At 41.1% G+C, this 13,397-nt stretch overlaps 1 protein-coding gene across 3 annotated transcripts in view; it reads right to left on the bottom strand.

Moving 5' to 3' along the window:
• Positions 1 to 7,522: 7,522 nt before the first annotated feature.
• Positions 7,523 to 13,397, bottom strand: part of LOC141016438 (nucleoprotein TPR-like) — a 33,255-nt gene continuing 27,380 nt past the window's right edge. For 2 of the 3 annotated variants that reach the window (XM_073490803.1, XM_073490801.1), the window contains exons 45-55: positions 12,999 to 13,274; positions 12,677 to 12,878; positions 12,383 to 12,591; positions 12,046 to 12,117; positions 11,779 to 11,870; positions 9,592 to 9,704; positions 9,384 to 9,482; positions 9,160 to 9,301; positions 8,783 to 8,880; positions 8,177 to 8,293; positions 7,523 to 7,952 (exon numbers count right to left, since the gene is read on the bottom strand). In XM_073490803.1, the coding sequence (XP_073346904.1) occupies positions 7,897 to 7,952; positions 8,177 to 8,293; positions 8,783 to 8,880; positions 9,160 to 9,301; positions 9,384 to 9,482; positions 9,592 to 9,704; positions 11,779 to 11,870; positions 12,046 to 12,117; positions 12,383 to 12,591; positions 12,677 to 12,878; positions 12,999 to 13,274 (1,476 nt within the window). In that variant the 3' untranslated portion in view covers positions 7,523 to 7,896. The remainder of the gene's footprint in view (positions 7,953 to 8,176; positions 8,294 to 8,782; positions 8,881 to 9,159; positions 9,302 to 9,383; positions 9,483 to 9,591; positions 9,705 to 11,778; positions 11,871 to 12,045; positions 12,118 to 12,382; positions 12,592 to 12,676; positions 12,879 to 12,998; positions 13,275 to 13,397) is intronic. The other variant, XM_073490802.1, reaches the window with a different exon arrangement.

A 13,397-nucleotide genomic window follows, 5' to 3' on the forward strand; every position in this document is an offset into this window, starting at 1 on the left:
ATATGTCCTCAGTCTTATAAGATGCTTATTAACATGTTTTTGTGTTAATACGACAAAAGTGTTAATAGCATCATAAAAACATTTATTGTTAGATTGTAAGACTTTGATAAGCACTTATGAGGAAGTGTTATTAAGATAAAATAATTTTAATAAGCATCTAATAAGGACTTATAGGGGCTTAATCACCTAATAACTAACTAAATAAAACACCTTGATATCAAACATAACCAATTTGGTTAATCACCTCTTATGATATATAAAATGTCTACCAGCATAGCTGTGGTATCATCTAATGTCTAAAAATTGACCCACGATATCTTGTCATGTGTCACACTAATAAAACCTTGCAATCAAAAATCATAATGCAGATATAATACCTTATAATGCCAAACAACATCCCTAGTATGCCTTGTTATCTGGAAACACACATACACACTGAACACACCTTAGAATGTCAAACAGGAACTATGGTTACATCTAATGTTAAATACAGCACCCACAATAGCTTGGGAGGTCTTGATAACATCTTACAATAATGTTATTATGACTGTATATAATACAATTATGTCTCATGAATTAAAATGAAAAGACTGGTGATATGTGCTGTCTCTCTTCAGGCAGCTGTGTGGGTCGTTGTGGTGAGGTTTTCACCAGAGGCCAGCAGTGTACCTGTGACTTCAGCTGCCTGCACCATGATGAGTGCTGCCAAGACTTTCAGGCTGTTTGCACCAACGGTTAGACTCTCATGATAAGACACATACAAACAGACAGAGAATATTAGGCCACATTTGACATTTAAAGAATTTTAGCCTTTAAATCAGCTTGTTTTAGCCTGAGTGTAACTTTCTAGCCTCTTTTAGCTTATTGTTTCATATTTTCAAATGGTTTTAGCCTTTTCATTAGCCTGTTGTTTTAGATTATATGTAACTTTTCAGCCTCATTTAACTCATTGTTGTTTTTTTTGAGCATTTCAGCCTTTTAGTCAGCATCTTTTAGCCTGAGTGACTTTTTAGCCTCTTTTAGCTAATTGTTTTGTTTTTTCAAAGCATTTTAGCCTTTTAATGGGCTTGTTTTAGCATCGCCTATATGCAATTTTTTAGCCTCTTTTTTGTTTTAAATGAAACTCTTTACTATTGTTTTAACTTGCGGTTTCACTTTTTACAGACATTTTTAGATTGCCGGTTTAATGTCAGATTTTGGTTCGGTTCAGTCTCATTCCTTTCATCAACCGGGTTTCCAGAATCAGCTGCTATTAGTGAAACATCTCTGATAATCCTGCTCCACACAACTGCCCCCTGCTTTAAAAAGTAGACAAGACAAAGTTAGCTGTTAGCTAATGACTCCAGATGAATGCAAATGTTGCTTTATGTCTGCTGGATTTTGAAAGAATTTTGAATTATTTGCTAACACATTAGTCATTGTATTTTATAAAGCAATGTCAGGGCTGTTATTCTGCCCCCTTCTGGCCCAAATGGACTAAAGCAGTTTTAAACATCAGAATGTTTGGACCAGTTAAAAGCATCATGTTCTCTGTTCTGTTTGTCCGGCTCTTGTTCTCAGCTCCGTCCTGCCAGGGTCGCTGCGGTGAGACATTCAGGCGTGGTCAGCTTTGTGAGTGTGATCCACAGTGCATCAACTACAACACCTGTTGTCATGACTACCAGCAACACTGCGGTAAGGGCCACAACCATAACTATTACAACACAACTATACATAGCAACACATACACAAAGTGGAGTTTGAAAACATCTAACAAAGCTTGAGTATGCACAAAATATCCTGATCTGAATATGTGACAGTTTTAAACCAGTGTTTTTTTCCACCTTTCTCTCGGTCCACAGATGCCAGTGTGTCAGTTTCACAGCCCAGGACTCTCCATCCTCTGAGGGCTGCAGCTTCAGGTTAGCAGCCATTGATAACAATTAACTATAACTTAACGATAAGAGGTGTGTTTCAAAGTCTTCATAAACCTCATATCTTTCTCTTTTTTTCATTATTTTCTCCTCAGGAAATCGTAAATCAAAAAAGAACAAGAAGTCCAACAGTGAGAGCGAGGAGCGGTACACAGGTAGATGTTCTCATTCTGATTTTCTTATAAATTCATGACACAAAAAACTTTCACTGTATCCAACTATATCCAGCGTTCATTAAATACACAGCCAAGGCTTTTACTACTACCCCTGCATGCAAATGTATTTTTTAACACACTAATGAAAAAGACTGGATTACTGATGGGCACAGCAGTTTGCTCCGAGACCCCAGATCCACAGACTCACTACGTATTAATATTGGGCTTTTTTTTTTTTTGGTTTTTTTTTTTGGTTTTTTGTTTTTTTTGGGTTGGGGGGGTTGTTTTTTTTTTAGATTGTTGAATCATTGCCAAGTTTGTTGAAGAAATTCCATTGTCACATAAGGGGGGTGCTGCATTACCCAATATGTGGCCCTGTTTGATATAGGGGCCCCACAATATCATAATAATTATCATACGTTTGAAGTTATGATGCTGTTTTATTTTGTTAACTTGAATTCACGTCTTGTGCAGGTGCATCACGCCCCCTCCACCCACTGTATAGCAGCTCCTCCGGCCCCATTGCTCCAGCTGTACCAATCACTCCCCGACAACATGGTTTGGAATATAACTTTATTCCTTAATTTTAAATTTAATTTTGACTGAAACAACATTTCAGCTTGAAACCGTCTTCCTCCCTTTAGGTGCGAGTAACATCCCTGCCGGTCTGCTGCCAGTGTCCAGCGCTGCCTCTCATAGTGGAGCTCCAGAAGCACCGGCACCTGGTTACTCTCTGCCCAGCAACAGTGCTCCGTCTCAGGGCAGCAGTGCTTCTGTCCCTCACTCTGGTCCTGGAGGTGCTGGTGGAAATCTTAATATCCACCTGGTGCTGTCACCTGCGGGGATGGCTCCATCTGGACCAGGTCAAGGTTAATTAAACATAGATTATTTCAAATTCATTTTGAATTTCTTGAATTCGATTGGGCAAAGTTTAGCCCTAACCCTCACAATTTGTTTTGAAAATGAGATTTTTGTGAACATTTTTTTTTTTCAATAGAACATATCGTGTCCTAGATCAGTAAAAACAAAAGTATCATTTGAATTATTTTCCATCACAGGTTAAAAATATGTTCTTGTTCCCAGGTCCCGTGCCTGCAGGCTCCAGGCCAAGTACTCTGCAGGACGTAGCTCAGGGACTGGGTCTCTCTGTGGCGGAATCAGGTCCTGAGGGACCAGGGACAGGTAGGACAAGTGTTCCTGTGGATGTGTGTTTGTGATGTAACACAAAGGGACACATTGTGGGAACTCCAGTTCCTTACGGACACAATGCAAGTCCCCATGACGTAAATCATTAAATGACTTGGCTTAAGGTTAGGGTAAGGTTATGTTTAGATGTTGGCAGTAGTGCTTATGATTATGGTTATGGTTGTGGTTAAGGTAACTATCCAGGAAATAAATGTAAGTCGAGGCAACTTCCCCAAAAGTGATGGAAACACAACTGTGTGTGTGTCCGTGCAGGATTCTTAGCTGATGTCGACCTTTGCAGTGAGTCTCCCATCAATGGACTGACAGCTCTCATCAATGGGACCATGCTGATATTCAAAGGTCAGTATCAGTGTGTGTGGTTTTCAACAGTCATGTCCAGTTGCCTTATGAATAAATCTTGTATTGTTTGTACTTGTATTAGTGTGTGTAATGACTCAGGGATAAAAAGTATTGTGTTGATCTAATCTGTATGTGTGTGATCTTTGTGTGATCACCCGTATTTATAGCAATGTAGTGTGATTCTATGAGGTCGCTGTGTGTCCTGTGTGTTTCAGGGGAGCTGTTCTGGTCAGTGGACCCGGTCAGTCGCTCAGTTGGCCTTCCACAGAGTATCACAGACGTTCTGGGTGTGCCCTCTCCCATCGATACAGTCTTCACACGCTGCAACTGTCTTGGAGACACCTACATCATCAAGGTACAACAGTTACTATAGCCTGTCTTTACAGCTGCTGTCACCGGCTGTCCACTGCAAACATGTGTCACTGTATTCCTTTATATGCCTGCTAAATGTCTTAAGTGGATCTTGCACTGTGAGTTGAATCCTACAACTGGTACTGCTGGTATTTCTATAACTACTGACACTACTACAGCTGCTGTATTGTACTGCTACTAGATTATAAGTACTACTGCTTTTACTCCATAAAAACAACAAACAGTCCAGGTTCAGCTCCAGGCTCCGGTCCAGAACAGTGAGGTGCTGGAGAGTTCAAATCTGAAATAATCTTCAGAAAAATTGAAAAGTAGCTGCATGGACAGATTCTTTTCTAAAGATTTGTCAGAGTTTTGTAAGAATGTGTGTTGTTTAGGCCTTAAAACAAACTTTTGCACACACATCTCTCTTCTGTCCCACAGATCCACTCAAAAATTGGATAAGTGCTGCCTGACATATTGAGGGAAATGTTTTAATTCATGTGTTATGGCACAGTTTTTGTTTTGAAAATTTGGACAGATTACAGAACTGTTTTAGGGGAAAAAAATCCAATTTGCACTCAATTCTGAGAATTGAGATGATGATTGACTTCAAATTCATTTTCAAAGTTTTGAACTCTGGTTGCTGTAAGGCTTCCATCAGAATAAAACATCTATATTTGTTAGATGTATCTGAATACAGTTTGTTTATGCCAAGGTCTGTTACAGTGACAGTGGCAATATGAACACAGCAAAGGAAAATCACTTTCACATAGAAGATCAGTGCAGTGATCATTCGTCCTGTTTGTCCTCGCTCCAGGGAGACCAGTACTGGCGTTTTGATAGCAACATGATGATGGAGCCGGGCTACCCCAAACCTCTGGCCTCTGAGTTCCCAGGTCTGACAGGAAGCATCAATGCTGCACTGCCAGTACCAGCCACCAGGACCAGCCCAGAGACTGTCCACTTCTTTAAAAGCGGTGAGAAACACAGGAAGACACAAAGAAACTGATCAACAGAGACAGAGAGGCACGATGTAGAGGTGGGAGGGACTCACAATGAGCTGCTGAATCTCAACAACAGCTGGGGTGGCATTGGTGGGATACATAAAAAAGTAATAGTCCCTCACATTAAAGGGACAGTTCACCTCAAAATCAAAAATACATATTTTTCCTTTTACCTGTGAGTTGTCGAGTTTTGGAGATATCGGCCATAGAGATGTCTCCTTCTTTCCTATATAATCAAACTAGATGCCACTCAGCTTGTGGTGTTTTGAGTCTATGGACATGACCTTGCTCTCTCTCTTTGTCCTCTAGGAGACATCATGCAGAGGTTCACCTTCCCATCAGACAGAACTCCATCCTGCAGCGAGACACCAACACGTTCCCCTCAGAGGCGTTTTGCTCGCCAGGCTGGTGAGTATCCTAACAAAGCGTTTCCCTCCAAAAGTTGGACTGTTCCTTTAAAAGCAGGATATTGGTTAAGACAAAAAAAAAAAAATCAGCCAAAGTTACAGCATGTGGGCATGGTTTCATCAATAAGCCGAGAACATCAGCTACAAAGAGGCACAAACCCACCATAACAGCCTGGTCCTCACCATGAACCAACCACTTCTGAGTGTTATTATAATCAACTCATTTTATTTTTATTTTTGGGAGGTTAAAACCTTTATTACATTAATTAAATACCTACGGTATTAAATTCTTCCTTTCATCACTTCTTAATGTATTTTAAAGATATAATACGTAACATTTCTGCATTAAAGGAGCACTCTGTAGTTTTGTTGAAGAAATGTTAATGAGAAGAGAAAGGCTGATTTTTTCAAACTAAATAATCAAACTCTCTTTGTTTTCATGACTGAATAAACTGAATAAACAAATTGACCTTAAAGGACAACACAGTTTATACTGTTTTACTTTGTTTATATGTGGCGGACCCTGCCACCTTTCTAGCTTCAAACAGTGTTCTGGGACCTTATTTTCCTCTGAGAACAGCTGGTTTACCCACTTATGGAAAACATGAATGAGTTTGTATTAATAACTCATTAATGTTGTAAAATGTAAAAATTCAGAGTTTGAATTTCTTCTCCAAAACTACAAAGTGCTCCTTTAAAATGTCTAGAAATCTCAAAACCCTTGTGAGTCACCAACTGGATTTAACCAAGCAAATAGGTAAGAGCCTTCCATTGGATATTACTGCAGTGATTAATATGTTTCAGTCGACAACAAGTTATTTAACCCTAACTGATGCAGTGAGGAGCTTCTCATTGTTTAAATAACCATGTCTGAAGACAGCCTGTGGTCGTGGAAAATATGTCACTCTGGTTCAAAGGAGCCTACATCAAGTAAAGAAAACAACTAAGGAGATTACTGCAACTACTAAAATTGGGTTCAGAACTGTCCAACGCATTATTAAAACCTGGAAGGATAGTGATGAACCATCATCTTCCAGGAAGAAATATGGTCGGAAAAAATGTTGAATGATTGTGGTTGGGGATCACTTAAACGTTTGGTGAAATTAAATGGTAAAAAATCAACAGTAGAACTCACGGCTGTGTTTAATAGTGAAAGTAAAAACAATTCCATAAGCAAATGTAACTAAACATAACTTGAAACATGAAATGTTAATACATTAACTCGTCTACTACTTATGACTTTTGTTTTGTTTTGAATGAGAGGCAGAAATTACACTGTGCGTTCACATGCTGTTGTTTTTATTTTTCATATCCAGAAGTTCTTCTCAGTGGAGAGATCAACGTCAAAGTGTCTCTGAAGGGATTCCCCACCCCGGTCACCTCTGCTCTGTCCATGCCCAGCCCTCAGAGGAGCGACCGATACGAGCACTACCTCTTCTCTGGACGTAAGAGCCACCAGTGCATCAACACCATGTTGCCTCTGAACCAAATATACACTGTATTTGTCTTTAGTGTAGTGTCCCATGATGTTTCTGATGCTGATTTGTTTGTTAAGTGTGTCTGAGCTGAAATAATATTTTGTCTTCTCTGCAGCTCTCTTCTTCAGAATCCGGATTTCAGGTAACCTACCAATGCTGGCCAAGCCTGGCACGTCTGCAGCCTTCGCACCCCAACCCATCATCAGCCCTGCTGCCGTGGAAGCTAGTGCTGCCAACATGGCGGCTCAGAATGCCAACCCCCCACAGCCTGCCCCAGCCAACTCCATCACGGTGTGGCTGCGCTGTCCATAGGAACATCCTGAAGAAAGAACAGAAAGAGGCTCTGTTCTGGTATTTTCTGCATTTCTAGTCAGTAAATATGCCTACTGAACAAAGAGTGGCAATTTACTGTTTATTCTAATACATTAATATCATAATTCTTCTTGAAATATCATCTAAATGCCAGCACAGAAAAAACATCCTAGAGAAAATGTATTGTTTCTTGATTGACTTAATTCAATTAATATTTTAATAATCTTCTATCAACTAATTGATTTATTGTTCACTGGTTGTTTCAGCACTACAGTGATTGTGTCCCACTCCTACATCCTGTTTCCCTTTTCATTAAATTAAATATGGAAGCAAGATACAAAGAAAATGCTACATCACTGTAATTATCATTTGACTTTATTATTAAAACATGTGTTATAACAGCCAAAAGACAGGGCAAAAATTATGATACTAACAAAATGACAAGCCCGGTACTGCTCTCATGAACACACATGAGACAACAATTACAAAACAACTAAAAACAAGTTGGATTTCACAAAGAATGTGAGCTCACATATCTCAGAAAAAGGATCACGCACAGACACAGCAGTCACATCTCTACTGTAATAGTGTGATTATTGATTCGGACCAAACAGAATATTTTTTGATAAACTGAAAGTCTTAAAATGTAACCAACAACAAAAAAAAATCCAGAAACTATTCAAATTTTTCTTGTTGGGTGAAATGTCTATGAGTTGCTGCTGGTGACATCATCAGGCGATGCCCCCTCTGCCCATGGCTCCTCCCCTTCCTCCTCGAGAGAAGGTTCCTGAAAACAGATGAGCAGTTCATTTTGATCACCTGTTCATGATGTCATCACCATTATTTCTGTGCCCATGTGTATGCTGCTCTCTGCTAACTACTTCAATAAACAGCTTTATCATTATCCTATTACTGACTGGACTTTATTCTGTGTGTGCACGACATCAGAGCCCTGCACTGTGCTTCATAATCCTGACTGAGGCACCGACAGCCCAGTCCTCCAGGACTCACCTCTGCGGCTGAGCAGTGTCCTGGCCTCCCCCCTCCCTCCTCTGGTCCCTCTGCCTGACAGGCTGCTGATCAGAGGCTGACTGCTCACTGTGCGCCGCTGAGGAACACTGCTGGTGTCTATGAAAGAAGTCAGAGATGAGCAGGGATATTAGAACTTCAGTGTCAGAACACAAGCTCACCAATATTGTTATTAGTTAGTGCAATCAACTGATTAGTTGATCGCAGAAAAATAATCAGCAACCATTTTGATAACTAAAGTAATAACATTTGCTGGCTTCAGCTATTTTAATGCAACAATCGGCTGCTTTTCCTGTGATATGTGATGACAAAGTGTTGACAGATATACAACAATAAAACAATTACAATATTTCACTTTTGGGCTTTGTAGCATCTTTATTAAGAAAATCTGAAGCTTAATCAATATAAAAATAATGATTAGTTGTAGCCCTAAGTTGATGAAAAGTAAAAGGACTGCAAGTTTGTTTTGACATGAAAGCTACCATGTTAACAGCCCCCTGACTACAGTCACTGAAGGTCTGATTACATGCAAGCAAACATTGGTTGGGATTCAAAATGAAAAAAAATGCAGTCAACAGAATAACTTACCAGGGTCTTGGCTGGTAGATGGCAGTGATGCATCATCACTCTGCTGTCCTGATGACTCCATGTCTGCTTGGCTCTCCAAAGAGGATTCAATACCAGGGCTGGAAAACACAAACGCAGTTAGATGAAGCTCCATCAATATAAAGCTGCAGCCATAAGTGATTGGAAACTCACAATCTGATTATGGTCAAATGGTCTACAATCTTTTTACCACAAACACACCTGAGCATGAGGAAAACAGATGTGTTAGTCATTTACTTTCCTTTTCTCAAACCTCCTCGTCACATCCAATATGAAAACCACCCATCTATTTCCCCTCTGCAGCTTCAGCCGTCTGTAATTTAAGACACCTCAGTCCTGACTGTTCATAAGTTTCTCACCCCTCTCCCTCCTGCTCCATGAAGACTTCATCTCCATCATCTGCAGCCGAAGCCATCCCTGTGGAGGCGGTTACCATAGGAACTGACTGGGATGACAAGTTGTCGCCACTGTCTGAGGGCAGGGACTCTGTGAAGACCGTCACTGACCGAGACAAAGGGAACATGATGAAGCAATCATAGTTAACACTGATGCATGCTGAAGTGTGTCTGAGTGTGTGTCTTACCTGGTGCAGCCACTTGTAAAGGTGTAGTGGGGACACTCCTCCCTCCTCCGTCTTCATCATGAGCAGCCAGAAACAGAGGAGACTCATACATCCCCAGACCTACACACAACCGCAGTTAGATGTTAAAAATGAATGAGCATGTTAATGTTTGAGCTGAGTTCAGGAGCGTGTGTGTGTGTCTGTGTCTGTGTCTGTGTGTGCGCAGTACCTCCTTGAGAGGCCAGCTGTCCCAGGTCAGAGTGTGAGGCTGATGTCTGAGGCAGCAGGTCCTCCGGAGGTCCAAACCTGAACCTGGTGGACAGACCTGCTACCTGAGGAGAGCTGAGGAAACAGACGGACAGAGACGGGAGGTCACGTGAGTTTACAAACGTTTCTTCTGAGGTTCTGCTTTTTTCAAGACTATCCCAACACTCATTTTTTGTTTGGAGTTGTTTTTAATTTTCAAGTTACTTTTAAAAAGAAGATTAAACGTCTGCATTCCATCCGTATTAGCCTGATGAAGATCTGGGGCTCATTATTTATCCATTTTTGTTTTCTCCCAATATTTGTTTTTACTTTTTATCAACTGGGGAACTTGGACGATGAGGACTTTTTATTGTAAAATATGGTCAACAGTGTTTCCTCGCAGTATGGAACACAACTTACATACATACATCCATCCATGTCCACCGGTGGAATGTAACTAAGTACATTTTCCCAAGTACTGTACTTGGGTACAAATTCAAAGTAATTTACTCTGGTTTTTCCATTTTACTGTACTTTTTACTCTCACACTTGTCTGACAGCTTTCGTTAATAGTTTTGAAATTATAATATTTCCTTTTTAAATATTTGTGATAAACTGAGGGGTAAAATGTTCCTTTATGGACTGAGGAAATTCTTCTACTTCTTAAGATAAATTAACAAAATAATAAAAATATATATATATATATATATATAAAATGCTCCCAGATTAGCTGGAAAATGTCACAGGTTGTAGGCTCATGAAAAGTTAACTTTTTAGAGATACATGTCTCTTAAAGACAGTGATGCTACAAACATGCCACGATCTTATAGAATAGCCGTGTTGAGTTGCTGCAGATGAAACCAGCCAACAGTATATGAAGCAGCAGTAAAACACAACATACACATTAATGCAGCAATAATATTACTCCAGAAACATCAGATAGAAAAAACACTGACAGGGAACATTTTACAGCACAAGTACTTTTACTTTTTATAATTTATATACATTCTGCTGATAATACTAACATACTTTTACTTTTACCTGTGGAGTATTTTCAGTGTGGATTTAGTACTTTTACTTAAGTAAAGGTTCTGAATACTTGTTTCATCACTGTCTATGTTTAACTGTCCTGTATTGTGACATGCAGCCATAAATCGTCACCATGTTTTCAGTCCTTACATATCAAGTACATGGCTTTTGCTGTGTGATGTAGCTTGTTTTCACTGAAGCTTAGTAAGCCTGATAATGTTTTTGTAAAAATGTACATAATTTCTTCTGACATTAGCAGAGGTGCTGTTTATTTGAGGTGAAGCTGCGAGCCTCCAGGAGAGTAACTTATGGGAAACCTTGCATGAAAACACTTTGCCCCCCTTCATCTGACAGTTGGATTGCTAAGAGGCAACAAAGGTTCGTGGTCCATTCCACGACGTTGTGGTTATGTGGCATGCACAGCTACCAAGGCGCTCTTCTATTGCTACTTTTAAAAATCCATGTATATGTGGCTCAACATCAGTTAAAAAATAGAGGAGCCTTGAGAATAGCTAATAAAGTGTGTGTAAAAAAAGATATTTGTGAAGTAAGCCACTAGAACAATCATCTGATGTTCCCCAACTTTCACATAGAATCAAGCACACTTTACAATGTAATGTTCTGCCGGGAAACCTTGGGTCTTGGTATTCAGGTGGATGTTCTTTGACACATAACACCCATCTAGACACTGCTGCAGAACAAGTGCACCCCCCCATGGCTACAGCACTACCTGATGGCAGTGGCCCTAGTAGCAGGATAATGCACACACCAAAGAAACTATTCAGAAATGGCTTGAGCAACTTGGAAAAGAGCTCAAGGCGTTGGGACGTGACTGACCAAGTCCCCTCCATGGTGTATCCCTTGCAACCCACAGGACTCTAATCAGCCAAGATGGTTGGTGGGTGTCGAAGAACATCCACCTGAATGCCAGGACCCAAAGTTCTCCAGCAGAACATTACATTTCAAAGACGGTCAATGATTGGTTTAAATGGTTTGGCTGAATGGTGTATTCTAAGAATTCAATAAATCCAATCACTATCACCAGGTGTGTTTACTTTACACTAGAGTCTATGTGTGTGTGTGTGTGTGTGTGTGTGTGTGTGTGTGTGTGTGTGTGTGTGTGTGTGTGTGTAGATCTTACTGTATAGCCTCAGCAAAGCCATCATTGCGGTGTGGGACTACCAGAGTGGGAGTGCTGGGAACCATTCTGTCATCATCATCAAAGAAATGTTGCTGCAACACACAAACAGTCTATCTCACTACAGACGCAGGTCTACTTCTTCTACACAGTACGACCCTTTTTAGAACAATAATATACAAGTACAGTATATATACATAGGATATGTTTAACATGTACAGTGAATGTAATCCATTTGCTCAACAAACTCTTACACACTCCATCTCTTACCATACTGCCGATTCCAGGAGTTAGTTGAGGTCCACGTCCTACTGATGGTCTGCGCAGCTGAGAGGGCTGTCTCTGATTAACACACACACACATCAGTCATCACTGTCACAATTTATCCAAGAAATCATTTTCCAGGACATCAATACACTGCCCTAAACATCAAAGGAACTGTCTTTCAAACAGCTTGGCCAGTGTTCCTGATAACTGGGTTCAAATGTGTAGAAAGAATCCTGCTTCTATCATGTCTGAGAGCTGAAGCCAACTGTAGCACAAAGCAATGTCATCTTTTTATTCCATCTGATCAAGCTAAGTGATGTCTGAGTGTATATATGTGTACCTGTGAGTGTGGGGGTCCCAGCTCCGGAGCTGGAGGTTGGATGTAGAGCCGTGGTGGGAGCGGGTGTGGGGGCCTGCGTGGGTGAGGCAGGCGGGGTGTGAGGGAGGAGAGGGAGGAGGGGGAGGGTGCAGTGGAGGAGGGGGTTGGGGCGAGGTGTACAGGGTCTCTGGGGTGGTCTGACTCTGATGTGGCGCTGCTGCTGCCTTCACCTGAAAGAGACGAGTGAGTCACATTAGGTGATTTTAAGATGAGGACCAATCGACCAATCAGAGAAGACAGTGGATGGGTGCTCACTGCTGTGTGATGGCTCAGAAGGACGCTGAGAGTCTGATGAGGCTTCACCCATATTCTCCTCAGTGTTGGAGGCTTCTGATGGCTCCTCCTCCCCTCCCTCCTCTTCTGCCTCCCTGCTGTCCTCATTGCTCTCCTCCCCTCCCCTCATCCTACAGTCACCAGCATCGTCCTCATCTTCATCATCCTCCTCTTCCTCCTTATACTGAGGCACAGAGAAAACTGAGTCATTTAATCCAGACAGTAGACGAAAACTGAGTCATTTAATCCAGACAGTAGACGAAAGCTGAGATCATTTTGACATGTTTATAAAACAGAACAGCACCTCATCATCTTCCTCCTCTTCCTCCTCTTCTTCCTCTTCACCTTCGTCCTCTTGCTTCTCCTCCCCATCTTTGCTCTCACGGCTGTCGCTGTCTGTCTCGATCACGATGACGTCCCGAACGATAGTGCAGCTCTGAGAGGATATCTGATCAGAGGGGACAGACTGGGACACACTTTCCTCCTCGATGTCCTCGTCATCTTCAGCTAAGACGGGAAAACTCTCCTCTGGAAGCTCCTGCGCCACAAACATGGACCCATCACTGAGGACTGTAAACCACTGCAGGTGGTTTAAAATCCATTATTAATGCTCAAAATCAAACAAATACATTGGAGAAGATTAACAGCTATCATCTACGAGCTACACTGGACTACAATCTACTCTGTCTGGATTTAATTTGAT

This window comes from Pagrus major, chromosome 21, assembly GCF_040436345.1.
Source record: "Pagrus major chromosome 21, Pma_NU_1.0".
Taxonomy (NCBI): Eukaryota; Metazoa; Chordata; class Actinopteri; order Spariformes; family Sparidae; genus Pagrus; species Pagrus major.